Source organism: Polyergus mexicanus, unplaced genomic scaffold (assembly GCF_030449975.1).
Source record: "Polyergus mexicanus isolate NDT 795.1 unplaced genomic scaffold, iyPolMexi1.0 SCAF_14, whole genome shotgun sequence".
In the NCBI taxonomy this organism is placed as follows: domain Eukaryota; kingdom Metazoa; phylum Arthropoda; class Insecta; order Hymenoptera; family Formicidae; genus Polyergus; species Polyergus mexicanus.
In genome coordinates this window covers 2,710,421-2,737,754 of record NW_027223334.1, presented here as the reverse complement: position 1 = coordinate 2,737,754, position 27,334 = coordinate 2,710,421, and the positions used below count along the sequence as shown (strand labels likewise).

The following is a 27,334-nucleotide window of genomic DNA, read 5'->3' as shown; positions in this document are numbered from 1 at the left end:
TCTGTAACATTGAGAGAACAGATATGGTAACGATTATGTCAACTTTTAAATGATGTTTAGATGAAAATATCAGCAACATTATGCCTGTATATAATACGTAATAGATACATAAAATTTAGATATAAAATTACGTCATTATAATAGAATTTAGTACACACTGTTCTGTAATATTTATATATTATTTACAGAACACATATTATCTGTTCTAGTAACCATTATGTAATTTACAGGTAACATTTAGATCAAAATGTCACGTATTATATACAGCAACACTATGCTGTATATAATATGTAACAAAATGATAATAACAAATAACAAATATCTAAAATTTAGACATGAAATTAAGTAACTATAATAGAATAGTCTTTTTTCAGTCTAATCATTGATAAATATATATATTAATAATACATATATATTTATCAATGATTAAAATGAAGAAACTATTCTGCTATAGTTGAATATACAGCGCAAAATTATTGATTGGATAAAATTACTAATGGTTGTTTTTTTATTAAAATTAAGAGAATTAACTTATATTATTTATGTTTAGAAAATCGTGTATATATAAAGATATGGATATATATAACAATAAAAACTTGATTTCTTGAACAACTCTTTATTTCCACATATGCTAAATTGTTAAATAAATGAATCTTGTAACAAATTTATGAATAAATCTTTTAACAAATATTATTAATATTTATAAAATTAATTTTTGTTTCAAATTACAATTATAATGATAATTTAAATTATATTACATAATTTTAGATATTTTTTTTAAGAGAAAACTTTAAATATACTAATAGCTAATAATAATTTCAAACTTAAATAACAAATTGCACTTATATTGTATTAATTAATATACTTTGCAAACAATTAGAATCACAAAATTAAAAAGAATCAAATTCACGTATTTTTGCAAAAAAAATGTCATATGGTCGTAGAACTGTTTAAAAAAAGCATTTTAAAGAGAAAATGTTAAGTTTTATTACAATTAATAGAATTGATGAAAAAATTGTTCTCTACGTACTCGCCTATTAAAGTTGAAGTTTTTTTCTACAATTACAAAGCTCATTTTAAAGTAGCACCACTTGTAATAAAATCTGTATAAGAAAAATCGTTAGAAAAATCTCCGTTAGAGCATTGGAAAGTTATGTTTTCTAGCTTTAAAATCTGTTTTAAATATCATTCTGTGATAATTTTTTCGAAAAGTATATCAATTTGAATTTCATCCTTTCTACGCCTTTTTACGCCGAAGTACAATAATTTCCTAATTTTGTTGCAAAATATAGTACACTAATAACAATTAATAATATTATAAATTAATTAAATTTAGAAATATTATAAATTATAAATTTATTATAATAGTAATTAATATGATAAATTTAAACTTCACGGTACACTCGAGTATTCGCGATATTATTTTTTGTTTTAACGCTATACATCAATAAGAAATGAGTTTTTTAGGCTTCTCCCCACATGAAAACTATAATTTTTACATCCATAAACTTTTCATAAACACACTTGTCAAAATCTTTGAGATTCATGTATGATTCGTTAATTATAACACATTTGTTAATAATATAAGTGTGTACCGTTAGAATAAATCTAATTTAAACAAAAATGGAAACGCAATTCGATTTTCATTTGAAAGAAAAACAATAAAGCAATTATACTTTTTGTAATTAAAAAGATTGTTAGATAAACTATTAAATGTATCAACATAATGCATACTTTAATTCTACTAATTCTCCTAAAAGAAGTATTTAACTCAAATAATGACGTTGAGAACTCAAAATGAAAAGAGTGCAGACTATGATTTTAGATTTTAGAACATAAAAATTTAAAAACTTAAGTATTTAACACTAAATCTACCGACAACTTATTTATACCAAATGCAGAAATTTTTAAACTTTGATAACGTTTTGACCGATTGTTTAACCAGTCGTGGTAGGTTTAGTGTTAAAATCATTCAATATAAAAAAAACATTAGTTAAAAAAAATATTTCTTATGTTAATTAAGACTCTAGGCCAATAAAAAAAAGATCATAAGCCGAAAGCTCATAGACTAATAAGAAAAAAGATTATAATGAAAAAATAATAAGCTTTTGAGACATTTAAATAACTTGCGGATTTGCTTCTTCAGAGTCTTTTTGTTGTCTGCTAAGCCTTTGACCACCTTGGCGAAACCATTCTTTCGTGATGTCTTCAAACTCTTTGTTTGTGAATTGATGTTGAGCCAAAATTGTTGCTGAATTATTAAAAAAATTTTACATTAAATTAAATTGCATATTTTATAAATTTATTTATAAATATAAAAATATATTTTACCTTGTATTCCCGTCAATATAAACTTTAAACTACTTATTTTAAAATGATTACGTAGTCCTTTCCAGGATGATACCTTGGCAACTTCATTAGAAAATAAAGTTCGATATATACGAATTAAATTTTCTTTAGCGGACCCTCCGCCTATGCGAGATATATACAGCATCTTTAGAAATAAAACATACCAATAATATAATTTACATTATTCTATTTAAATAAAATTTGCATTTAAATAACTTAATTAAACTTACAAATTTGTTGTACTCATCTGCATTTTCTGATAAATTCTTTTCAAAAGCTATTATTTCATTTATACTCTTAAACGGAAAAGATTTTTGTATATTTGATGTATCCCTGGCAGAGTCTTTAGACTTATGTTGGTTATGTTGTGTTTCTATGTTTTTTAAACGAATATCTATAGTTTGTATGTCTAATGAAATTGTAGTTATAGCTGTACATATTTTTTCAAAATTATCTAAAAAATTAATAATATTGAGTAAACAATGCCATAAAGAGATATTAATAAAATTATAAGATAAAAAGTAAATACAAAACCTTCCATTTTATCTGACATTTCTGACACTAACGTATATACATCCTGCATATCTAGAAATATTAAAAAAGTATTAGATTACTCATAATAAACAATAACTATAATTTAAAAAAAAACCGTTTTATTATAGAGATAATAAAAATGGAATAAAAGAATTAAAATAAAAATTACTTTTGTGAGGTACTATAGTTCCATCAAGAATTTCCATATCAATATTATTAATAATTGTTGAATCCAAAATATTTGAGATTGATTGAATATTTTTGGCTGATTGTGAGACATTGTGGATTGATGGTGGATTTGGTATAATTGAACGTGAGTCATCAGAATCAGATTCAGATTCATTATCATAAACTGTATTTAGTGACCGTTTTGTGCATGACTTCTTTATTTGATTTGTATTATTTTCATCGCTTGAAGAATAATTCGTTGCTCTTTGTCTAGCCTCATCTAATGAATCTTGATTAGGACAAAACCGTAATTTACAAATTACATTATTTTTTTAAAATATTAAAAAAATAATTACATAAATTCTGAAGTAAAATATAAATTACCATAATATCCATGAAATTTGATAGGATAAAGTGTCCATTTAGGATTATTAGTAACAGGTGGAGTTTGTTTCACAATAAACATGTTTATATTTTTTACCGATGGCCATCAGCATTCTGTTAAATTGGAAGAAAGCCATAAAGATGGAACTTCTGATACGATCTCTTCTTCATTATTCCCATCGCTTGGAAAAGTTACGACAGCGAAATTTTTTACCATTATTAATAATCTGTAAAAAAGTAAAACTTGTTAATTAATTTAATATTGTTTTCAATTATATATTCTATCAATATGAGTACTCGCCATAAACATATATCTTGTTGGTGCAGTAAAGGCAAGATCACAGCTTCTTCGTCACATAAAGGCAGTTTTACACATTTTAATTTAATATCAGACAATGGAATAGTAATTAACTCATACTGTGACTCGTTAATTTTTTTAATTCCGATATTTAAAGAGTTGCATGGAATGCGAAAAAATGATTTAATATTTAAATACTTTTTGCCAATAATGTAAATCTGTTTATTTTTAAAATAAATTGTCGTAAGTGAAATCGTTGTACCATCTAACAAAAGACAACAATTATCAGCAGTTCTTGTACTTAGATAGAAACCTTTACATTGAACTGATTTTATTATCTTTTTGCCATTTATAATACGTACTTTTGGTATTGGATAATTCTTTTCTACATTTGTTATATTAAAATTATCTTCTTCTTTACAACGATTGACTAATTGTTCTAATGGCCGACTCGAAGATCTAATTCTTGATTTAATTTTTTGCATGTAATTTTCGAACTTAAACGCACTAAATTTATTTAACACTCCCCATAATTTTACATAATAACACAAATGAATTAAATTATGAACGTTATATGATAAATATTGACGACCATATAATGTGCAATAATTTTCAACAAAATACAATAATAAACTGTGTGCATAATCAAGCAGTTGTACGCAATATTCTTTGCTACATAAAATTCGAATTGCTATGCTCAGACTCAAAAAATGAACATATTTATCACGTGATAATTTTTTAAAAAAGATTATTGGCCCAGTATATAATAATAATTGTCTTAATTCGGTGGCTTTAAAGCGATCAACCTCATCTAATTTCCTTGGCTTTCTAGCAAATTCCTTAGGTAGGAATAATGACATAGATAATAAAGAAGTTGAAGCAAGAGTTATCTGAGTTGCAACCATACGAACATTATGTTTACCTTTAATCCAAAACTGCAACAATTTTTTCATTACTCCTAATAGTACGAGATGCATGTAGTCTAAAGGAAATTGAGTAACCATTCCAATGTTTAAATCTTCAAGATTTGAAGTGATTTTATGGTGTTCTTCTTGTTTTCTTAATTTAAAAGATTCATCTGATCTTAACATTGCATTAATTTCTGGGTACGTTACTCGATTTTCTATGTAATCTCCCTCTTGAATACAATTACCGCATCCAAAATACGCATTATGTCCTTTAGTTCCCTTGATAAACGATTTTGCAGGAGCATCGCAGATAAATACGTTCAATTTCACAGTTATTTTTTTGCCGTATTCTACAATGCCAGTTCGGAAAATTTCTAAACAATCATCCTTAAAATATTTCAAAAAAGTATTGCAACATTTTGGCTTTTCAAAACCATGATAAACACCAATTATAAACGGTTCGGTGTAAATATCTGCAACTATACTACCTAAAATAGGCCAAAATTGACTCCCAGAAGATTTTGTTAAAGGAAGACCATCTATATTCACATTAATATTTATCTGAGATGGTAAATTATTTCGACAATAATGCTTACGAATAGATTTTTTCAAACTATCATCTAAACCTGCATGATAATATTTTCCTGGTGTCATTTCAATAATGTCTACTTGTTTGGGCGTTTGAAATAGAGTTCGAGCATCAATCGGAACATTATGGCCGTATTTTACTAGAATTTTCAGTAAACTACTAATAGCAGAATGACTGACACGATTTTCAATAGCCCATAATCGGATGTCGTTAATAAGTTCTGTTTTACAAAATTCTGTTTTAGAAAATTTATCACTTGAAATACTTAACTGAAGACTATTTTTATCAATACTAATTTCCGAATGTTCAGAAACTAAATCATGATTATTTTCTGTACACTTATGAGTGTTCATTACATTGGAATAATCGATATCAATTTCTTTTAGTACATTTTGCTGCTGAGGTAATTGTTCGATGTTACCTGGCCCATTCGATAAACTTACGATATTATTTTGAATTTCCAAATTTGAATTAATAGTCATTTGGCAGATATTACGAAATTTTTTTAAGAAAATACGTCGCCGCTGCCTTGGCGTTAAAGAATTAATGTCTAGTCTTAATTTTGATTTGGACATAATATAATTTTATAAAGCAATAGGAAATAGATGAATTGCGATTATGTATACGAATATAGGTTTGGGTTTGCCTGATATTATTGTTTATATTATATTTTCCTTTTTCACTGAAACAATATATAGGAAGCTTATATGGAGAATTAAAAATATTTTGACAAATAAAAAATGTTTTAAGACATTTGCAGTTTTTTATCGAAACAAACTAATTCAATAATTAAAATATAATTTATGTAATATTTTAAGGACGCTAATAGAAAATTTCAGAAAAAATGCAATCTATGTTTCTTAAATAGTATTTCATTTATATATGAAAAATTTGATTTCTCACAATTATGGTGAAACAACCTACATAATTTTTTAATGTCTTTTAACGGAAATATTTTTGTAATGTATTTTAGTGTTGTAATTAATTAAACACGAATAATTTTTTTTGTTACGTTGCATGTTATTATAAACTATAAATTATAAATTAAAGTAATTATATAAGCATATTGCACGCATAATATTTACAATTTTTTAAGACCTATAACTTCATTATGTAATGACTTGTAATAATTAATGCTATCATGTTTAAATATTTTATACTTGAATAAAAATCAGTTTACATCAAATTAATTCACGATCAAATACCAAATTGAAAAATTAAGACTCATGCATAGAAAATATTTATTAATTATAAGATTCTATTTCATTTGCAAAAAATTATTATGAAAACAGTCAATAATAAACTTTCAAAATATATGAAGTATTCGAAAAAATATATCTACAGTTTTTTCTAATGCAGATATCTTGTTCAACAATATAAAAGCTATATTTCATAATTGATATCATTTATCATTGGAATTACCATTACGATCATTATAAAAAAATTATAAACCGGAATTTAGTATGCCGCAATGCAATAAAAAATAAAAAATCTATAATTAAGAAATGATGTAACTTTACACTCGAAATATTCAAGCTTCTGATTCAAAAAGTAGTGCAAATAAGAGATTTCTTGTTTTTCTCATTATATGACCGTGCAACAAATATTGTAAAAAAAACATGGGAAAAATAATGTTGCATAAAATAAATCGTACTTACTATAAAAATGCCAAAATATAAAAATAATGAGGCAAAACTAGGTGTATCTTTCGCCGGCACGAGGTCCTTTGTCCTTTGTTAGGCGCACGTGGTTTTCAGTTTTCACGTGGTACGCGATGTATCTTTTGTTCACTGCACAAGAGGAATTCAATCTTTAGCATAGCTTTTTTACCACAAGACAACAATTATCATTTGTTGGCATTAATTATTAAGTTAATATTTATTTCATACTTACCAATATCTCGATACTGTTCACACTTTCAACACAATTTTTTCACACGCACAACTACTGTTTTCGTAGATTTGGCCATATTGAAAAGTAAAGCCTAGCGCGCAGAAGCTTGGGATGCTTTGTACGATGATTGCGCACTAGAGCTGCGTTCGGAAACATTACCCGTGTGCACACGAGCGACGTTCTATCTTTGTTTAACTTTTGGTACATAACAAAGATAGAACGACACTCGTGTGCACACGAGTGATGTTTCCGAACGCAGCCTTGCACGCATAGACATAGTATATCTAGACCGAGCGTTTGCCTTTATTTAAGGAGTGGGGGTAAAGATACACGTAGAAAAGGACATACTCTGTTCCGTGCTCCTTGCGTTCTCTCTCGCTCGCAAGTAGCAGCGACTATGTCTATGCTTGCACGTATACTTAATACGACTAACAATAAGCCAATCACAGACTTACCCCCTAGGGCATGTTCACATAACTTACACAGATGCATAATGTAGAGAAAAATTTACTAATTATGCGTCTTGCACAAAGAACATAAGTAAAAAATTTCAGTAAACGTATATTTACTTAATAATTACATAATATTCTATATGTTATAAATGAACAAAACAAAACTATGACGTATCAGTTATGTCAATAACGTAATGAATCTATAATTGTTACATAGAAATGTTATGTCATTTTGTCGTTACTCTATTATGTAACATTTATGCAATTTGGTGAACATAAATGTGTATACTCTAAAAGTTTCGTGAATGCCACGTAATTTTAACGACATAATTGACACGTTATGTTAAATATACATAACATTTATGTATTTTGGTGAATGTAAATGTATATACTCTAAAAGTTTCATACATGTTACGTAACTCTAATGATATAATTGAAATGTTATGTTAAATACGTAACAATTATGTATTTTGATAAATGTAAATGTGTATACTATAAAAATTTCATAAATGTTACATAACAGAAAAATAGTATACATATATCATTCAAAAAAAGATATCTGGTGCATATTTTAAAATTTTTTTTTTAATATATAATTTTATTTTCCACATTTATAACTCTATATTAAGAAAATATGTTTCAAATACGTTTTTCTCAATGATATTATATGCATTTATCATCTTTTCAGAACACTCAAAAATGTCAACAATGGTATATATTTTTTTATGTGTAATACGATATGGAAATTTTGTTATTACTAGACATTACAAGTGTGCGCTTTGCGTGCGCCACACGCATTTATCGTGTGCGTGTGTGTCTGTGTATTACATATGTGTGTGTGTGTGTGTGTGTGTACATATATTATAATTTAACAACTAAGCTTCGGATAAAATTTTGATAAAGGAAAAATCGTCTTAGAATTAATTCAAGAATACGACATTTTAAGAACTAAAAGTTGTTTTGAATCACCCTGTATACACACAAAAAAAATCAAATGTGGTACACACACAATAAATGTATATGGTGTGCACGGAGCACGCGTTTGTGATGTTGTAGTTCTTCTCTAAAAAAGGCATGATTGATATATTGTTACCGCTTTTAAATTATAAATAAATATATCGCAACTTTCCTCTCTCAAAATCTTTCATTTTCTTGTTTCTGCATAATTCTCTTCCTTTTACGAATTCTTTTTACAAGGTTTTAACAAAAATGTATACATTGACATCAATAAAATAATGTTAATGTTACATGTTTAACATAACGATACACTTATGTCGTTAGAGTTATGTAGCATTTATGAAGTTTTTAGAGTGTACACATTTACATTCACCAAAATACATAATTGGTACGTATTTAACATAACGTTTCAATTATGTCATTAGAGTTACGTAGCATTTATAAAACTTTTAGAGTATACACATTTACATTTCACCAAAATACATAAATGTTACGTATTTATTATAACGTTACAATTACGTCGTTAGAGTTACGTAGCATTTACGAAACTTTTAGAGTATGCACATTTACGTTCACAAAAATACATAAATGTTACGTATTTATTATAACGTTACAATTACGTCGTTAGAGTTACGTAGCATTTACGAAACTTTTAGAGTATGCACATTAACGTTCACAAAACTGTATAAATGTTACGTATTTATTATAACGTTACATTTACGTCGTTAGAGTTACGTAGCATTTACGAAACTTTTAGAGTATGCACATTAACGTTCACAAAACTGTAAAAATGTTACATAACAAAGTAACGACAAAATTACATAACAATTCTATGCAACAATTATAGATTTATTATGTTATTGATATAACTGATACGTTATAGTTTCATTTTAATGATCTGTAATATATACATATAGAATATTATATAATTGTTACGGAAATGAGCCCTGCGTGTTTATTGGGAAGATTGTAAAAGAAGGAAAGTCGGTAAAACACGCTATTAATTTATTCCTATTTGATTATCGAGCGTCGGCTCATACTACCACTGGTCGTAGCCCCGTTTCACTACTGTACAAGCGCGAGTTACGGACCAGATTCGATCTTCTTAAGCTGAACATTAAGGATGAGGTAGAGGGTAATCAGGTTGCACAAATCAAGCACAGACCGGGAAATCGTTGCGTATCTTTCAAACTCGGCGATGTGGTGATAGTCGACGACTACCGAGTGAGAAATCGAAAGCGGGTAAAGGCTACGATATCGAAACAATTATTTCCGATGACTTTCAAGGTTCAGGTATCGCCTTTACTTAGTTGGAAACGTCATGTTGACCAAATAGTCGTATTAGGGCAAGTTGAGGAAAATTCCCAAACATGGAAGAAGGAGGCGACGCCTGAATTGACGCTGCGACGCTCAACAAGAGTGACGGCTCAGAATTAAAAGGGAGGAAATTGTGATATACGTGATGTACTATCGTGATAACTATCACGATAGATTGGGCCACGCAAGGGCACCACGTCTCGGATAGTGTAAGACACGCGTTCGTGTGTGTGATCCCCGGAATCGCGGAGCGTGAATCAATCTCATCACGGCGTGGCTAGCGTACAGTCTAAATGTATCACATCAGTATCTAATAGTAATAAAGTACTACAATTCTAATATTGGTTTTTCTTCCCACTTATTTAGAATCGGTGATTGTGCGCAAAATAAGTACAGACTGGAACAAGTAAGGCAACAAGTGGCTGTATATGGTTCTGAAAAACGTCAAAAAAGTACATGCTTAAGATGGCTACTACCATTCGCGATAAATCTATCCCCACTACCGATATGATGATTCTTTCCTCATTGCTTATGTCCGGTTTACAATGAGTCGTAAGTCTAGAATATTCTTGGAATAGTTGACTGTGGTTGGTTAATTTACTTACGACTAATGAGTGATGACTCATTGTAGACCGGAGTTTAAGATGATCGTGGATATAAGAACGGACTATAAATACCGGCCTTAAGCTTCCTTTATATAACTTTATTGTCGTGTAAAGCTTGTATCAGACTACACATTGAGAATTGAAGATTAAAGATTCAAATTTGACCAATTAAAACAAAAAATTTTAGTTGCTTTTGCTGTGATTAGTTAAATTTCAATCTTTAATCTTCAATCTTCAATTTTCAGTATAATCAGGGCTTTAGAACACTACTGCATAAATACAAATAGCGTGAAGGCATTTATGAGTAATGTATAATGGCTCAGTATGTATATATCAAATGTTTAGTCTATGACACTATAGAAACTCAAGTTTGAATTCTTTTAGCCATCAATAAATTTGTTTTAATATGTTTAAATATATAAAAATTGTTGAATACATTTTTTGTAAGAGCGATTAATTTAAGAAGAAATAAAATATTGAAAACATTTATACCGTTTTATACATATACACATTGTTTTAATACAAAAAAAATTTATTCCATAAATAAATTAATATCTTATAAAAAATTAATAGCACAGCTATTATAAAAAGATATTATTTTAAATATCTCTTTTTAAGTTCATTGTCTTTACAAAAAGAATGTAAAAAAAACTTCAACATGCATGTACTTGAATGAAAGCGCTATACCATCCCAGATAGCCAAGAATGTTAAAATCACGTTTTGCCAAAGCTTTGCGACAAGGTGTGCTTTAATTTTGAGAACAATTGTCTAGCAAACATTTGTCTTGTTTTGGTTTGTCAAAAAGTTTGAAGCAAATTGACGGTAAAATTTTTTGTCTCACGATGCTGTAAATAATAGAAAAAGGTTTGCTCGTAAATTTTACGCAAAGAAGAACATGTATGATGCTATTCACGGTGTAACACAAACTTTACATCAATTAGTAGCAAATTTTATTATACACGCTGTAATAGCAAATTTACGACAAGAACAAAGCAAACCTTATTGTACACAATATGATAACATATTTCCGAAAAGAACAGAACAAAGTATACTCTGGCACAACGAGATGCACAATTCACGCAAATAACAGAGCAAACCTTGCCATGCATGGCATGACAGCAAATTTACAACTTTATTTTATTACAAACTTTACAAAAATATAGTATTCAGCCGATAGTTCGTTTGTTCATCGTTATGCGACGCGCTATATGCATCCATCTCGTATTTGATTTTTAGTCATGAGAAGTATATAAAGCTTGCAAAAAGCAACTGGCAGAAGATTAAAAATATAATTACAATATTTCTATCAGTTCAATTACTGATACAATCCCAAACATAGAAAATTATTTACGATGTATTTTTTTAAACAATTATTTTTTTTTTGGCACTAATTAATTTGTCTTATTATTCTGTACATAGAAGTATTACGGTAAAATTATCGAAAACTGAATATTTTACGAAATATTTTATTTTTTATATCAATATATGTCAGTTTAAAATATAAAATAACTCAAAAAGTACTTAATGAAAAAATACTTTATAGTGTTTTGGAAAGCTCTCGATGTCAGCTACAAGAATACTAAATAAAAAATGGGGGTTTCCATTTAAGATTTTAAAGTTGACCTTCACATGACCTTCAAATGATTTTCCAAGGTCAAATCATTGTCATCATCTTATGGCCCCCTTGAAGCCACACAACTTTTGTTTGAAACATTCTTCGATTTAACGCAGTGTTTCTGAGATATTTGAGTGGGTCCTTTAAAATGGGACACCCTGTATATATATAAAATTCATATATTTATTATATTATGAATTCATTTTCAATTATTCATATATTATCATCATCTCATAATTATAATAAATGCCACCTAAGACTTGTCTGCTCGGTCGCATATTCTTAAACGACGCGTCAGAAAACATGATGGATTGCTTCAAAAAATATTCCTCTCTGCGAGATTTATCGTTCCTCAGAGTTTGTCGCAGAGTTTCTGAATCATTCTATACAGAGAATTATCACAAATTTGCTATCATGCCGTACACGGCAAGGTTTGCCCTATTCTTGTCACAAATTTGCTGTCATCCCGTGCACGGTAAGGTTTGCTCTATTCTTGCCACAAATTTGCTATCATCCCGTGCACAGCAAGGTTTGTCCTGTTCTTGCCACAAATTTGCTGTCATGCCATGCACGGCAAGGTTTGCTCTATTATTTGCGTAAAATGTGCATCACACTATTGCGACAAGCCTTGCCAGAAAAAGCTAAGCTTTATCCGGACACACCTTGTTACAATTTTGCTGTAAAGACATGCTCGGGTTTGCTGCAAACTTTGTGCAAAGTTTGCATCATTTTGCTTGCTGGGATAAGACTATTTCTCTTTTTCTTCTTTTAATCTTTCTCTTTTTTTCTTCTTTTTTCGCTCTCCCTTCTTTCTCATCCTCTCTCTCTCTCATTTTTTCTTCTTTTTCCCCTCTGTCTCTTCCTTCCTCGCCCTCTCTCTTTTTTGGTATAATTTTTCTATATAAGAGAATACAGTATGTATAGAAATCAGTAAAATCTACTGATATTGCATGGATCCTAATAAAAGAAACAAAAATTTCTTTATCGGAATTTACTGTCCAAATTTATTTGTTCAAACATTTTCAATTTTTATTGCAAAATCGGAAATATATAACATTAACAATTTAAAGACAACAGAACACATTTTCTGAATTAATAGCGCTGGATAAAAACCAGAAAGTTTAGCAGAACAAATTAGCTGTAACTTTATAACTATACTTACATTCTATTCAAAATAATAATTAAGAATAAATACCTGTAATAATAAAATTATAATGATCAAGCGACGCGGTAGCGTCGCGACGCCAATAATAATATATGGATCATTTGTTTCTATGAATGAGTATATGCCTAAAGCATACATCTGAAAGAATTTTCGTGCTCCATCCGATTTACTGTTGAGAATACAAATATGAAAAAATAAAATCAATAGATTGTTGGGCTTTTCAAAAGTCGGCAAAGCATTAGGAAAATATAATTATACAAGAGGAGATACCCAAAGTAAAATTTCAAAAATTTTAATTTTAATAGTTTTCAGGATTCGTATTTTAAATATTTGAGCTTTCAAAAATAATATTAAAATAATAAGAAAAAACAATTAGATAAAAGGTGATAACAAAAAAGTAAAATTTCAAGAATTCCAGCAAATTATTTATTTTAATAGCATGATCTCTTTATAAAATTACAAACTTGAAAAATTATAATTATTATCACATCATGTTGCTAATCGTCATCGCTGAGAAATTGATCTAGTGGATTTGGACCTAATCTTCTCGGTTGAATCGTTGACGTTCTTTCAGAATCATCGACTGAAACATTCACATATAACAACATTCAAATTTATAATTATTATTGAATAGAAATATATAATTAATATAATAAATATATGGATTTAAATTTAATACGTTTTAGATTTTAGAAGATACATATGATATATAAAATGATGAAATTTTTGAAATAACGCACAACATTTCGGTAAATCTTCGGAAAACCCATCTATATAAAATAATGGATAAGAATATCTAATTCTTATGTATTTTTGCTTTCTGAACACCAATATAAAACTTAAAAATGGCGGTCGGACTCGCAAATCGAAGAGAAACGCAAAAATCTAACGAAACGCGAAAATTCAATCCATGTCCGAGGGATGCATTTTTATTAGTAATAATTCACCCCTGGCATATAGGTTTGGGTTAGGTTATATCTTCCGGAAGTAGTGCCCCTCGTAGAGGGGGCGCAAGCCACTGTGTCCACGCATATCCTTTCCCATCCACACAATAATTATGGGATGGACTCCGCTTCGCGTTGTAAAGTATATGCGTGGACACAGTGGGTTCCGCCCCCCTCACTACGAGGGAGGGCTCCATTTCCGGAACATATAACCTAACCTAAACCTATATTCCAGGGGTGAATTATTATTACTAATAAAAATGCATCCCTCAGACATGGGTTGGATTTTCGCGTTTGGTTGGACTTTTGCGTTTCTCTTCGATTTGCGGGTCCGACCTCCATTTTTAAATTTTATATTCGTGTTCAGGAGGCAAAAATAAGAATTGGGTACGTACCTATTATTTCATATAGGTGGTTTTTCCGAAGGTTTACCAACATTTCTTCCATGCTTCCATACTAGACTACTCTCGAACAGCGTGATTAGGGGTAACAATTTAATTGCGTAATAACGCGTAGATTTATGGACGCAATGTTCTCTTTCGCTAGTGTTTTTGAAAAGACGTACTCATGCAAGTCTCGCGCGGCCGTTACAGCTCTGAATTAGACGGAAGTGGGGATAATCTTGTTATAATATATACCAGAGCCTTGTATAGTATACTATTTCGAAATTTCATTGTACTCCACTCGAGTAAAACAACATATAGAAATAACTTGCAGAAACAAAACGATGCGAAAAGTAAAAATCAGGAGAATAGAGCAAATAACATTAAAAGAAAAATGTAGCTAGTAACACTACCTGACATGATAATGAAAGTAAAAACCCGCATTATTCACATACATACACAAACATATACATATATTTGATTATAATATAACTACACACTTCCATATATTATACCCAGACTTTGCAAACAGCGATATTACAAATGAAGCCAGGACAGCTATTTACAATTGGAATATATATATATATATATATATATATATATATATAATTCATATATTCATTATATTATGAATTCATTTTCAATTATTCATATATTATCATCATCTCATAATTATAATAAATGCCACCTAAGATTCTTGTCTGCTCGGTCGCATATTCTTAAACGACGCGTCAGAAAACATGATAGATTGGTTCACAAAAAATATACTTCTCTGCGAGATTTATCATTCCTCAGAGTTTGTCGCAGAGTTTCTGAATCACCCTATACAGAAAACTATCACAAATTTGTTATCATGCCGTACACGGCAAGGTTTGCCCTATTCTTGCCACAAATTTGCTGTCATCCCGTGCATAGCAAGGTTTGCTCTATTCTTGCCACAAATTTGCTGTTATGCCGTGTATAGCAAGGTTTGCTCTATTATTTGCGTAAAATGTGCGTCACACTATTGCGACAAGCCTTGCCAGCAAAAGCTAATCTTTTTACGGACGTACCTTGTCACAATTTTGTTAAGGCATGCTCGAGTTTGCTGCAAACTTTGCGCAAAGTTTGCATCATTTTGCTTGCTGGATTGCATGTAGATCCAAATTTTATAGTGAATGCTATGCCTTTGACCAATGTGTTGGTTTGTTTCGTCAATGTCAAAATAATGTTTTTTTTTCTAAACGATGCGTTCTCATTTAACCAATTGATCTTTAAACATAACTCACTTTCGAAAAAAATATATTTATTAGGATATATCCCCAATGGGATAAACCCTCTCAAATAACCGATTCAAATTAGGTCTCACTAGTTTCTCGAACTATTTAACTTATTTTCCAAAACATGTGGGGGAAATTTCTGAATTGAAAGTTATTATTTGTTATATATCATTTTTTGGTGTTTTCGTATTTCAAAACATAAAATAGATTTCATTTATTTATTATATCTAGATGTCAGACAGTCGAAAGCGTTTATCTGGATTTGAATATCGTAAGAGAAGATTGGGAAAAAGAATCAGTAAAAAAATTTACCACACCATTAAAAAACTTCTTAACACAAAAGATTCCTACACACAAACAGGAGAATTTATCGAGAGAAGAACGTTCGTTTGAGGCCACTCAAAAAGCAATTCCTAATGAAAATGTTCTTGATAAAACTAACAGTCAGGGCTCAACAGTTGACCAACTAATTGAAAGTACATCATCGGCAAATCATCAGGAAGTAATTCTAAGACACATTGGTTTTTGGCCAAAGTTTGTTTCGGATCAAATGAGACTCACTTTGTTAGAACTAGGATCAATACAAATAAAAAATATTTCTTTTCCGTTTGACAAACAAAATAGGTCATTTTCAACAATTTATTATTATAAAAAATTGAGCAATAATGAAAGAATTCTAAGGGAGTGGCTGAGATACTCAGAATCTAAAAATGCGGTTTATTGTTTTAATTGTAAATTGTTTGTCTGATTGTAATGGTTTTAACGACTGAAAACATTTATCTCAAGCGCTTGAAAGGCATAAAAAAAGTAAAGAGCATATTAAGAATATATTGTTAGTTATAAATTTGAAAAAATCTTTGAAACTTGAAACAACTATAGACTGTGAAAATAAAAAACTTATAAATTTAGAAAAAAAAACTGGATACTTGTTCTAGAAAGAATTATTTATGTGATTGTGTGTGTGTGTGTGAATATTTGGCGGAGCAAAATTTAGCTTTTAGGAGCTCTGTGATAAGTATTTGGAACGAAATAACGGCAATTTTTTTTAAATGATAGAAACAATATCTATTTTCGATAATGTTTTAGCAGAGCACATCAGGCGCATTCAATCTGATAGTAAATGTTTACCTTATTGCTTAGATCATAATATTCAAAATGAGTTCATATCTATATTAGGCCAAAAAGTTAAAAATGAAATTAGTCATCTATTACATAAATCAAAATATTATTCTGTGATTCTAGATTGTACACCAGACATTAGACACCAAGAACAAATCACAATAGTTGTATGTTTTGTGTTTCTGAACGAAGATTAAAAAAAAGTAGAAATTAGAGAACATTTTTTTAAGTTCTTTCCCTGTGACTGATACGACCGGTCAAGGATTGACCAATTTCTTTTTAAAATTTTTGTATAATGAAAATATAAATATAAATGATCTCATAGATCAAGGCTACGACAATGGGGCTAATATAAAGGGAAAAAATAATGGTCTTCAGAAAAAAATTCTTGATATCAATCCTAGAGTGTTTTTTATATCTTGTGGAGCACATAGTTTAAATTTAGTAGTAAATGACGCTGCTAGGGGTTCATTGGAGATTACAAATTTTTTCAATATAATTCAAGAATTATATCATTTTTTTTCAGCCTCTACTCATCGCTGGAATGTATTAAAAACTAAAGTCTAACGCTAAAACCTTGTCAAATACTTGCTGAGAGAGTAAAATCAATCGAGTAGAATCAATCAAAGCTCTGATATTTAATTTACATCATGTTTATGACTCTTTATACTCTATTTATAGTGACGAATCCAAAGACAATGATACCAAAAATTTAGCTAAATATCTTATTGTTAAAATTAAAAGCTTTCAGTTTATTTGTTCCGTAATTGTTTGGTACAAGATTTTAGGAAATATAAATGATGTTAGCAAAGATATGCAAAATCCAAATATGATTGTTCCTAGTTTAATAAATATGTTAGATAATTAACTTTCCTTTTTAAAAGAAATAAGATCGGATAATGAGTACAAAATTATGTTGAATGTTGCTCAAGAAATAGCGACTGAAATGGATTGTGAAGTAATTTTTCCAAATGACACAAGTGTCAGACCACGGAAGAAAAAACGAATGTTTGATTACGAAAGTATAACGACAATAATATCAGATCCTAAAACCAATTACAAAATAAATTTTTTCTACACTATCATAGACATTACCATTTCAAAGATTGAAGAACGATTTGAACAAATAAAAAACTTGGGGGCGGCAATTGTTCGCTGGCACACGGGTGGTACTAATGCTTAAGACGGCCCTAATAGCGATAGGTGATAGCGATAGCGATAGAAATAAAAACAGAAAATTGGGAAGAGATGTCATAACCCGACCAATTATCTAACAAACACTAAAAGTAGATCAACAAATATTGAGAAAGATAAGATTAAGAAAGTCATGTAAATTCAACATTAAATATTAAACAAGGAAAGTACCACACAGATTAAGAAATATTAAATTCAAGTAGAGAAATATTATATTAAAGTATTAAAAATATAAAGTAATAAAAATATAAAGAAAAGATAAAACAAAATATAACGAAAGATGTGACCAGGCTAAAGCAAACCATGGTCAAATTCTCGGAAGCCGACTAAGAAACAGAAGAAACTTTCAACCACTATCGGTTAGAAACATTACATTTCTCTTTTTCTAATGGAGTAAGCTATAAACCGATAACGAGATCCATCGAGGATTGCTTCTGAAAATCAAAGAATACTGTACATGTGGCGTCGAAATATTATAATGGTTATATTATTATATATTATATATTATTATGTATCAATTATAATATATTATATATTATATATTATTATGGCCAAATATTGACACTGCGTCCGATGTTTTCGATATCCAATAAGAAAAAGTTAATTTTATACATATAGAGATATATATAATTATATATAACGATACTAGATTTTATATATGTTTGAGCAATTCGAGAAAAATTGCCTTTATGTAATTATACAAGGTGTCTGACAAGTAAGTGACCAAACGAAGTATCTTGCATATTAGAAAATTATTATCAAATTTTTGATTTTATATAAGAATGGAAATTATTACAAGAATTCTTAGTCCAATGTCTGAGTCTCCTGTGTTAGGGTCATACAACTTAAACTAATAAAAATAGTTATTATATTTTTAATCTTATTAGCCGCTCTTTGTAAACTTTATATAATCATCGTGACTAAAAATTAAATGCAGAATAGATAGCGCAACATGCGCCGCATTGCGGTAAACGAATGAACTAGTGATTATCGAATACTTTTTTTGGAATATTTTCGGAATGTTGCTGTAACATTGCTAAAGTTATATTGTAAAATAATGTCTTTGCAATATTCCTGTAACATTAAACTACAATATGCAATATTGCAATGTTGCAGCAATGTTGTTGCAAGCTTTAGTGCTGTATGGGATGAGATAAAATAAATTTTCATTATTTCTAATAAAAATTAAACTTTAACTAGATAAAGGAAATAAAACAAAAATAAAAGATATATTACCTGTTGTTGGATGCTGAGCATTGAGACAGCTGAGCCATTCTGTCATGCTGATTCTTCGATCATTATTAATGTCACAGTACCTCGGTAATTTTTTGCCACATCTCCGAAGCTGTCTACTATTTGCCACCATTGTACGAAAACTTTTCCATTCTTTCTTTTCTAAAACCTGTGAAATATGACCATTACATGAGTTAATTTTTCTAATGTAACTAGCTTAATTTTTAATTCGGTTATTGTTCTATTAAAATATTTTTAAAACTTTCTTCTACCGATCTTTTGTTAGGGGAGTTCTAAGAGGACTAATATTGATTTCTTGAAAATTTCAAATAAAAAATTTATATTTTGTATCCAGATGCTGAAACTGCTTATAAAAAATGAGCAATTGTTATCTCTCTTAATTTTTGGAATTTCCTACATAAAATTGCACATTATTAAAATTTAATATATGCAACGTCGAAATAGTGTACTGTATGAGGCTCTGGTCTGTTATAATGAGGTGGGAGAGGTTTATTTAAAATAGAATTACTGGTCTTTAAAAACAGAAACCGGGATCAGAATAATCTGCTCATTCTGTAGACCGGCTATTATGGCGCTTAATAAGATTACTACAGAGTCTTCTGTAATTTTTTAAGTATGTGCAGATAATTGCAAGGCTAGACGAGTCGAACCAGATTATATTAGTCTAGGTTCTCGGTCATCAGGGGATAGCAGGAAATGAAAAGGCAGACAGGCTGGCAAAGTTGGGAGTTGAGATAGAGTGACCCGACTATTGATATCCCTTTTGCCACTGACGAAAGAATCATTAAAAATCGTCTATCACAAGAGCATCTGGGAAACTACTGGGGGCTGCCGGCAATCCAAAACACTGATGAAAGAACAGTCCTTATCGAATAGAATGAAAGAACTTGCTAATGAACCAAAGGAAGTTGAGAATTGAAATTGGCCTTCTGACAAGTCATATTACCCTTAGGACACATTTATAATCTAAGACTAGAGCAGAGAACTTCCTGGCTATGTGAAGAGGAGAAAGAAGACAATGTACACATTCTACTGTGTCACTGTACTGCATTTGCTTGCAAGAGATATACAGACTGCTGTATGCCTATTTTCTAACTTTTTTTACCGATGATCGCTATCGTTGCTTAGCAATGGTTGTTGCTTACGCTAATGATGGTATACAGGGTGTCCAACAAGTAAGTGACCAAACGAAAGGTGGAAGTAGATTGGGTCAAACTAAATCGAAAAGTCCTGAACCATTTCTTTTTATAACGCTTAATAAAGAAGTTATTATTAAGTAAAATCTGGTCAATTTTAACGCCGATCTTTAACCGGGCGCACATCAGTGAGCCGCGCGCCTGGTAGTATGCGCACACTTCACGACGCGCGGCTCACCGACGTGCGTCCGGCTATGTAAGTGTATGTATATAGGGTGTCCTAGACCACCTGTACACCCCTTTTCTTTTAAAACTAGGCATTTTACTAAGCATTTTAGAGAAAAACGTTTTGAACAAAAATTGTATGGTTTTGAGGGGAACATAAGATGGTGTCATTGGTTTGACCTTAGATGGCATCATTAAGGTCAAGTCAAGGACACCTCTAATTTCTTAAATGGAACCCCCTATTTTTCATTACATATTCTTGTAGCTTAAAAATGATGCAAAGTTTGCAGCAAATTCAAGCATGCCTTTACAACAAAATTGTGACAAGATGTGTCTGCAAAAAGGTTAGCTTTTGCTGGCAAGGCTTGTCGCAATAGTGTGACGCACATTTTACGCAAATAATAGAGCAAACCTTGCTGTACACGGCATGACAGCAAATTTGTGGCAAGAACAGGACAACTCTTGCTGTGCACTGGATGACAGCAAATTTGTGGCAAGAATAGGGCAAACCTTGCCGTACACGGCATGACAGCAAATTTGTGGCAAGAATAGAGCAAACCTTGCCGTGCACAGCATGATAGCAAATTTGTGGTAATTTTCTGTGTAAGGTGATTCAGAAACTTTGCGACAAACTCTGAGGAATGAAAATCTCGCAGAGAGGAATATTTTTTGTGAACCAATCCATCATGTTTTCTGACGCGTCGTCTAAGAATATGCGACCGCGCAAACAAGAGTATATATATATATATATATATATATATATATATATATATATATATATATATATTGTATATATATATATATATTGTATATATAAAATTCATATATTCATCATATTATGAATTCATTATTATTATTATTATATATATATATATATATATATATATATATATATATATATATATATATGTATATGTATATGTGTAAATATGTAAGAGTATAAATGTTTGCATATACATGTGTAGATGTGTAAATGTAAAAGTATGCATTATGTCAAAAACATGTGCAAAAAAAAGAACAATATGTATGTAAAATATCCCAGATAGTCAAGAATGTTAAAATCACATTTTGCCAAAGCTTTGCGACAAGGTATGCTTTAATTTTGACAACAACTGTCTAGCAAACATTTGTCTTGTTTTGGTTTGTCAAAAAGTTTGAAGCAAATTGACGGCAACATTTTTTGTCTCACGATGCTGTAAATAATAGAAAAAGGCTTGCTCGTAAATTTTACGCAAAGAAGAACACGTATGATGCTATTCACGGTGTAACACAAACTTTACATCAATTAGTAGCAAATTTTGTTATACACGCTATAATAGCAAATTTACGACAAGAACAGAGCAAACCTTATTGTACACAATATGATAACATATTTACGAAAAGAACATAACAAAGTATACTCTGGCACAACGAGATGCAAAATTCATGCAAATAACAGAGCAAACCTTGCCATGCATGGCATGACAGCAAATTTACAACTTTACTTTATTACAAACTTTATAAAAATATAGTATTCAGCCGATAGTTTGTTTGTTCATCGTTATGCGACGCGCTATATGCATCCATCTTGTATTAGTACTCTGCGTTGATACCACTGCTTAAGCTTGCAAAAAGCAACTGACAGAAGGTTTAAAATATAATTATTTCTATCAGTTCAATTACTGATACAATCCCAAACATAGGGAATTAAGATATTGGACTAATCGTCTCTCTTAGATCGGGCAGATAAATGTCTAAAAAAATTTAAATCATCCGTTTATTGTTTACTTAAAATGTAAATATATATGGTATAAAATTCATATATTCATTATATTATGAATTCATTTTCAATTATTCATATATTATCATCATCTCATAATTATAATAAATGCCACCTAAGACTCTTGTCTGCTCGGTCGCATATTCTTAAACGACGCGTCAGAAAACATGATGGATTGCTTCACAGAAAATATTCTTCTCTGCGAGATTTATCGTTCCTCAGAGTTTGTCGCAGAGTTTCTGAATCATCCTATACAGAGAATTATCACAAATTTGCTATCATGCCATACACGGCAAAGTTTGCCCTATTCTTGTCACAAATTTGCTGTCATCCCGTGCACGGCAAGGTTTGCTCTATTCTTGCCATAAATTTGTTATCATGCCGTACACGTCAAGGTTTGCCCTATTCTTGCCACAAATTTGCTGTCATCCCGTGCACAGCAAGGTTTGTCCTGTTCTTGCCACAAATTTGCTGTCATCCCGTGCACAGCAAGGTTTGTCCTGTTCTTGCCACAAATTTGCTGTCATGCCGTGCACGGCAAGGGTTGCTCTATTATTTGCGTAAAATGTGCATCACACTATTGCGACAAGCCTTGCCAGCAAAAGCTAAGCTTTTTCCGGACACACCTTGTTACAATTTTGCTATACAGGCAACTTTGCGCAAAGTTTGCATCATTTTGCTTGCTGGGATGTGTATAGCTAGACTTTAAATATATTGTTGCGTCGCTGCGGGTCGTCTGTGGCCGTTATTCCTGAATCTGTTGTACCCGTCTCCGGGAGAATGTTGCTAAGGGTTGTTGTTAAACAATGGCGGACATCTGGAGAGAGATCGGTCATCTTAGAGTCTCGCGACGGATGTCATTCCGGGCGGACGTATTTGAGATTACGATAACCGTTATTGTTCTGTGTTCCTTGTATAATAGTGTTCTGTGTTGTTATATTAAAGTTCTTCTCGTTCTTTTTAATACGTGTCCTTTATTTACATTGCGAGTGCCGGTTGTGTCGCACGTATTCGAGTAATATCAATTTCGAACCGCGGACGCAACAATATATATAACTTTTAAGGTATGCCAGAGTATTAAGAACATCCAAAATCATAACCTTAGTCATGATGGTGCACGACCGAGCAAATGCGTATATAGCTTTTGTTTAAAATCACTCAGTATCGTCACATTCTGGATGGATGGAGGAAGACCTTTCCATAATCTAACATCTAACTGATGAAAGTCTGAAAGAGCGTTTATATAATTCAATCCTGCACTGTGGCTGAATTAAAATATCTTTCGGAGCTCTAGTGGCACGGTCCGTTGTTATGCTCCTGCAATTAAAATTGGAATGCAGAGGACTTGGTTGTTTAGTTTGAAATATCTTATAGAATAAGCATCCAACGAAGTTTTCACTTCCTCAGAATCCCTCCGAGAATCGACTTTAAGTCAACGTAGCCTTTCGTAGTAAGGTGTAATGTGCGCGTCAGCTCTTACGTTAAAAATAAATCTAATACAGGAATTCTCTACTCTATGAAGTCTCAGATCATGTTTGGCAGTCATGTCAGTATAAGCTGCACAGCAATAATTAACGTGGATAGATTAATGAAATGACGAGCTTAGATTTGCGAGTTTCAGGAAATAAGTGCCTGCAAAGTTTGAACTGATATAGGACTGAATGAATCTTGTTTGCCACAGTAGTAACCTGTTTCTCCCAAGATAAAGTATTCATGATCGTAACACCAAGATACTTAATAGATATAGAATAATGAATTGTGGATCTATCCAACTTTATTTCAGGAAGGATAATCAGATCAATGGCGTTGATAAATCTCGAGTTTCCTAGAATTATAACCTGAGTCTTATCTGAGTTTAAGATGAGCTTGTTAGCAGTCGACCAGCCAAGAATAGCAGCAATGTCTTCATTGACCTTCCGGATAGTGTCAGATAAATCTCTTGGTTCACAATGAATGTTAGAGATCGTCAGCATAAAAATTGTATTTGCAGTGTTTGATCACAAAACCAAAGTCAACTAGATATAAAGTGAATAGCAAGGGTCCCAGAACAGAGCCCTGAGGCATACCGGCCCTGACAAGAAATGGCGACGAGACAGTACCCTCAATCCTCAATGCGATCCTTAACCGCCTGAGTCAGATAAGAGTGTATTCAACACAAAGGAGAGAGAGAAAGAGAGAGTTTAGAAACTGAAATTTATAAATGGAAACGGAAGCTGGTATAGAAGCGTTAGGGAAAGAAAATAGAAGATACAAAAATTAAATTGGTATTTAAATTTAATATGCACAATATTAATTGTTGCAATCAAAATTCAAATAGAAATTGATGATCAGAAAGAAAATTAATTTCTATTTTTCGGATAAATATTAGGTTTGGGTTAGATTAGTTTTTTTGGAAATGAAACTGCAAGGGGAGAAGCTTCGCTTTTCCCCCGCCCATACATTTACTTAAATACTTAAATATACAATTAATCTAAAATTCATGGTTTTCTTAAATCGAAGAAGTTTAGATTATCGCATTTAATATTTGTTCTTGTCGTACAATTTAATTGTTAACAACTTTTTATTAACAGCGACGGCTAAAACCTCTTGGATGTTACTTAGGGTCATGACTTTGACAACATATGTCAAGGTCAAGATCATTGGAAGTGGACTCCCTAATATGCATATTTACCACAATAGCTTTTATTTTTTCTTTATATCAAGTGGTATTGAGCATGCGAACATACGATTATTATTTGTGGAGTATTCCCATATACCTTGTTTTTATTCTTATCAAGCATCACAAAATGCCACGTAGCTATCCTTTCTTCCTTAGAAGCTTGCCATTTAGTGGTAGTTTCGTCAGAATCAGTGTTGGATGCTGTCATTTTTTCTTGCATAAGGTCCATTAGATCTCGAAGGAATAATTGTTTTTTTAGCTCTGGACATCCTATTAAAGTAAATTAATGTTAACCAATATATAATAAATACATATTAATTATGACAAAGATAAATATTGTCATATATTTTTATTTATATAACCTGCATTTCAAATGTGTATTTACATTTATAATCTGCCTGTTCAATTAAATACAGGTTCATTTAAATTCATCAAACGAAAAAAATTTTTGTCTTTATGTATAAGCGTTCGCAATATTTTCTTATAATATTAACTTAATTAATTCAATAGTATATGATCCAACAAACAGGTATTTATAGAATGATTGATGGATGGAATCCTAGTATCCTCTTTTATTTCTTTTCCATTTTATTTAGCAACAATGAAAATCAATTTAATATATGGAAACTATTTTATTTTATTTTATAAAATAGTTATCAATATAGTCAATCTTAGAATATAATTATCAATATAGTCAATCTTAAAATATAATCCGACATTCATGTACACTTTCATGGGCAAATTGGATACAATACAAATAAGACGGAATTTCGGCACGTAAAGGCTCGATTCATAGCGAATCTTATTGAGTATAACCTTATTATATGATTGTGACAGAACTTTCTCGCCGCTGAGGAGAGAGGAAAACGCATCAGCATTTGCGCGCATAGTCAGGCAGCTTTTAGAGTCTTTGGCGCTCTGATTTTCACTTCCAGGTTGATCTGGGGCTGCAGATGCATCCTGGAAGAGCTGGCAGGGAAGAATGAGGTTGTCCTGATATGGGTGTTTCGGCACTCCAGAATTAAGGACAATGAGACAGCCGATTAGCTTGTCAGAGTTGGATCAAAGGCTGAATTGATGGCCGTAGTCGGCGGTCGGTATTTTCTGCTGTTTGGCCAAGGAAACGATTGGACGCTGGTTGCCGCGGGGATGGGACACGGGACTAGTATTTGGCTTGAGAAGCATAGTCGGATGTAGGTAGTCAAGGACATTTCTCGGGGATTTGCCGAGTGAGGACTTAGCTTCCTACATCAAAGGTTTAAGGGGGAGCCTGTAATTTGCCAAAAATAAGGTGATTTTGGGGATTTTTTTTGAAAAAACGGTTCTATCGATTTAGTTAAAACTTTTAGAGCATTTTAATTTGCATTTCAAAAAATAGAAAATTATTTTTTTATTATAAAAAAAATGGTTATAATAGGAGTTATGAAAATATTTCGCCCCGCGGCCTCAGAGTCAGGATTGTCCATAGGCGTGCAGGATAACGCCTGTTGTATTTGCCTGAAACAAAATTTGGAAACATTTTATTGTTTTTAATAAGATTACGCTATGGATGAACCACATTATAAAAGAAAAAGTGCAAAATTGAAGAAATGGCAGTACTTTGAAAAAAAGTTGCATTTTTGACCAAAAATTTTTGTTTTAATTATGCAAAAAAAATAATTAAATTTAACAATATCACTAAAAGTACTGGTTCATTCAGAGGAGAATGTATTTATCTACATGCTGCACAGGGACAAGTTAATTAATCGAATATTTTTTGAGTTATGCTGCACGCCAATTTGGAAAAAGTCGTTTCAAGAAAAACGCGTTTAAAGTTTGGGTATTGAAAAGTAACAATTTTTAGAAACTTACAGCTGTTTTGCGCTAGTCTGCTATTCTAGGCTCATACAACAATCCTTCTGCTTCCTCATAAAAATGTTGTAACTCAATTCGTTGCTCTTTTCGAGCTGTTCGAGCCTCTCTTGTGCTCCTTAGACTGCGACGCTTCTGTCTCTTCAACCGCTTCGCGTCGCAAATATCGACAAAAAATTTGCACTGTGGAGTTATGTCTAGTGTTTCCATAATTCTTAATATGGCATAATAGCCTTCATTGAAAACACCAACAACTATAAAAGCGGCGATCTCAATAATCTTTATGCTGAAATTCAAGTGGTTTGGAGCTGAATAC

The 27,334-nt window shown here is 31.0% G+C and overlaps 3 protein-coding genes across 5 annotated transcripts in view; 1 reads left to right on the top strand and 2 right to left on the bottom strand.

The window, feature by feature from the left end:
- Nucleotides 1-820: 820 nt before the first annotated feature.
- On the bottom strand, nucleotides 821-7,734 carry LOC138939163 (uncharacterized). 3 transcript variants are annotated; one of them, XM_070306757.1, is made up of 8 exons: nucleotides 7,124-7,734; nucleotides 6,889-7,020; nucleotides 3,436-3,662; nucleotides 3,053-3,340; nucleotides 2,884-2,934; nucleotides 2,580-2,803; nucleotides 2,332-2,494; nucleotides 821-2,251 (listed from the first exon to the last, which is right to left on the bottom strand). In XM_070306757.1, the coding sequence occupies exons 3-8, from the start codon at nucleotides 3,515-3,517 to the stop codon at nucleotides 2,118-2,120; spliced, it is 942 nt and encodes a 313-aa protein (XP_070162858.1). In that variant the 5' UTR covers nucleotides 3,518-3,662; nucleotides 6,889-7,020; nucleotides 7,124-7,734; the 3' UTR covers nucleotides 821-2,117. The 3 variants fall into 3 exon arrangements, 2 of the variants coding, with proteins under 2 accessions (XP_070162858.1, XP_070162859.1); XM_070306758.1 differs by having other exon boundaries at nucleotides 3,053-3,331; nucleotides 3,533-3,662; XR_011447809.1 differs by lacking the exons at nucleotides 821-2,251; nucleotides 2,332-2,494; nucleotides 2,580-2,803; nucleotides 2,884-2,934 and adding an exon at nucleotides 3,737-5,912 and having other exon boundaries at nucleotides 3,248-3,331; nucleotides 3,533-3,662.
- Nucleotides 7,735-8,274: 540 nt separating this feature from the next.
- Nucleotides 8,275-9,969, top strand: LOC138939510 (uncharacterized). Its single transcript, XM_070307348.1, has 2 exons — nucleotides 8,275-8,286; nucleotides 9,499-9,969. The coding sequence occupies exons 1-2, from the start codon at nucleotides 8,275-8,277 to the stop codon at nucleotides 9,967-9,969; spliced, it is 483 nt and encodes a 160-aa protein (XP_070163449.1).
- Nucleotides 9,970-13,678: 3,709 nt separating this feature from the next.
- The window catches only part of Magu (SPARC related modular calcium binding-like protein magu), a 54,306-nt gene continuing 40,650 nt past the window's right edge, over nucleotides 13,679-27,334 (bottom strand). The window contains exons 7-9 of the mRNA XM_070306760.1: nucleotides 25,265-25,437; nucleotides 19,371-19,536; nucleotides 13,679-13,818 (exon numbers count right to left, since the gene is read on the bottom strand). Of these exons, the coding sequence (XP_070162861.1) occupies nucleotides 13,733-13,818; nucleotides 19,371-19,536; nucleotides 25,265-25,437 (425 nt within the window). The 3' untranslated portion in view covers nucleotides 13,679-13,732. The remainder of the gene's footprint in view (nucleotides 13,819-19,370; nucleotides 19,537-25,264; nucleotides 25,438-27,334) is intronic.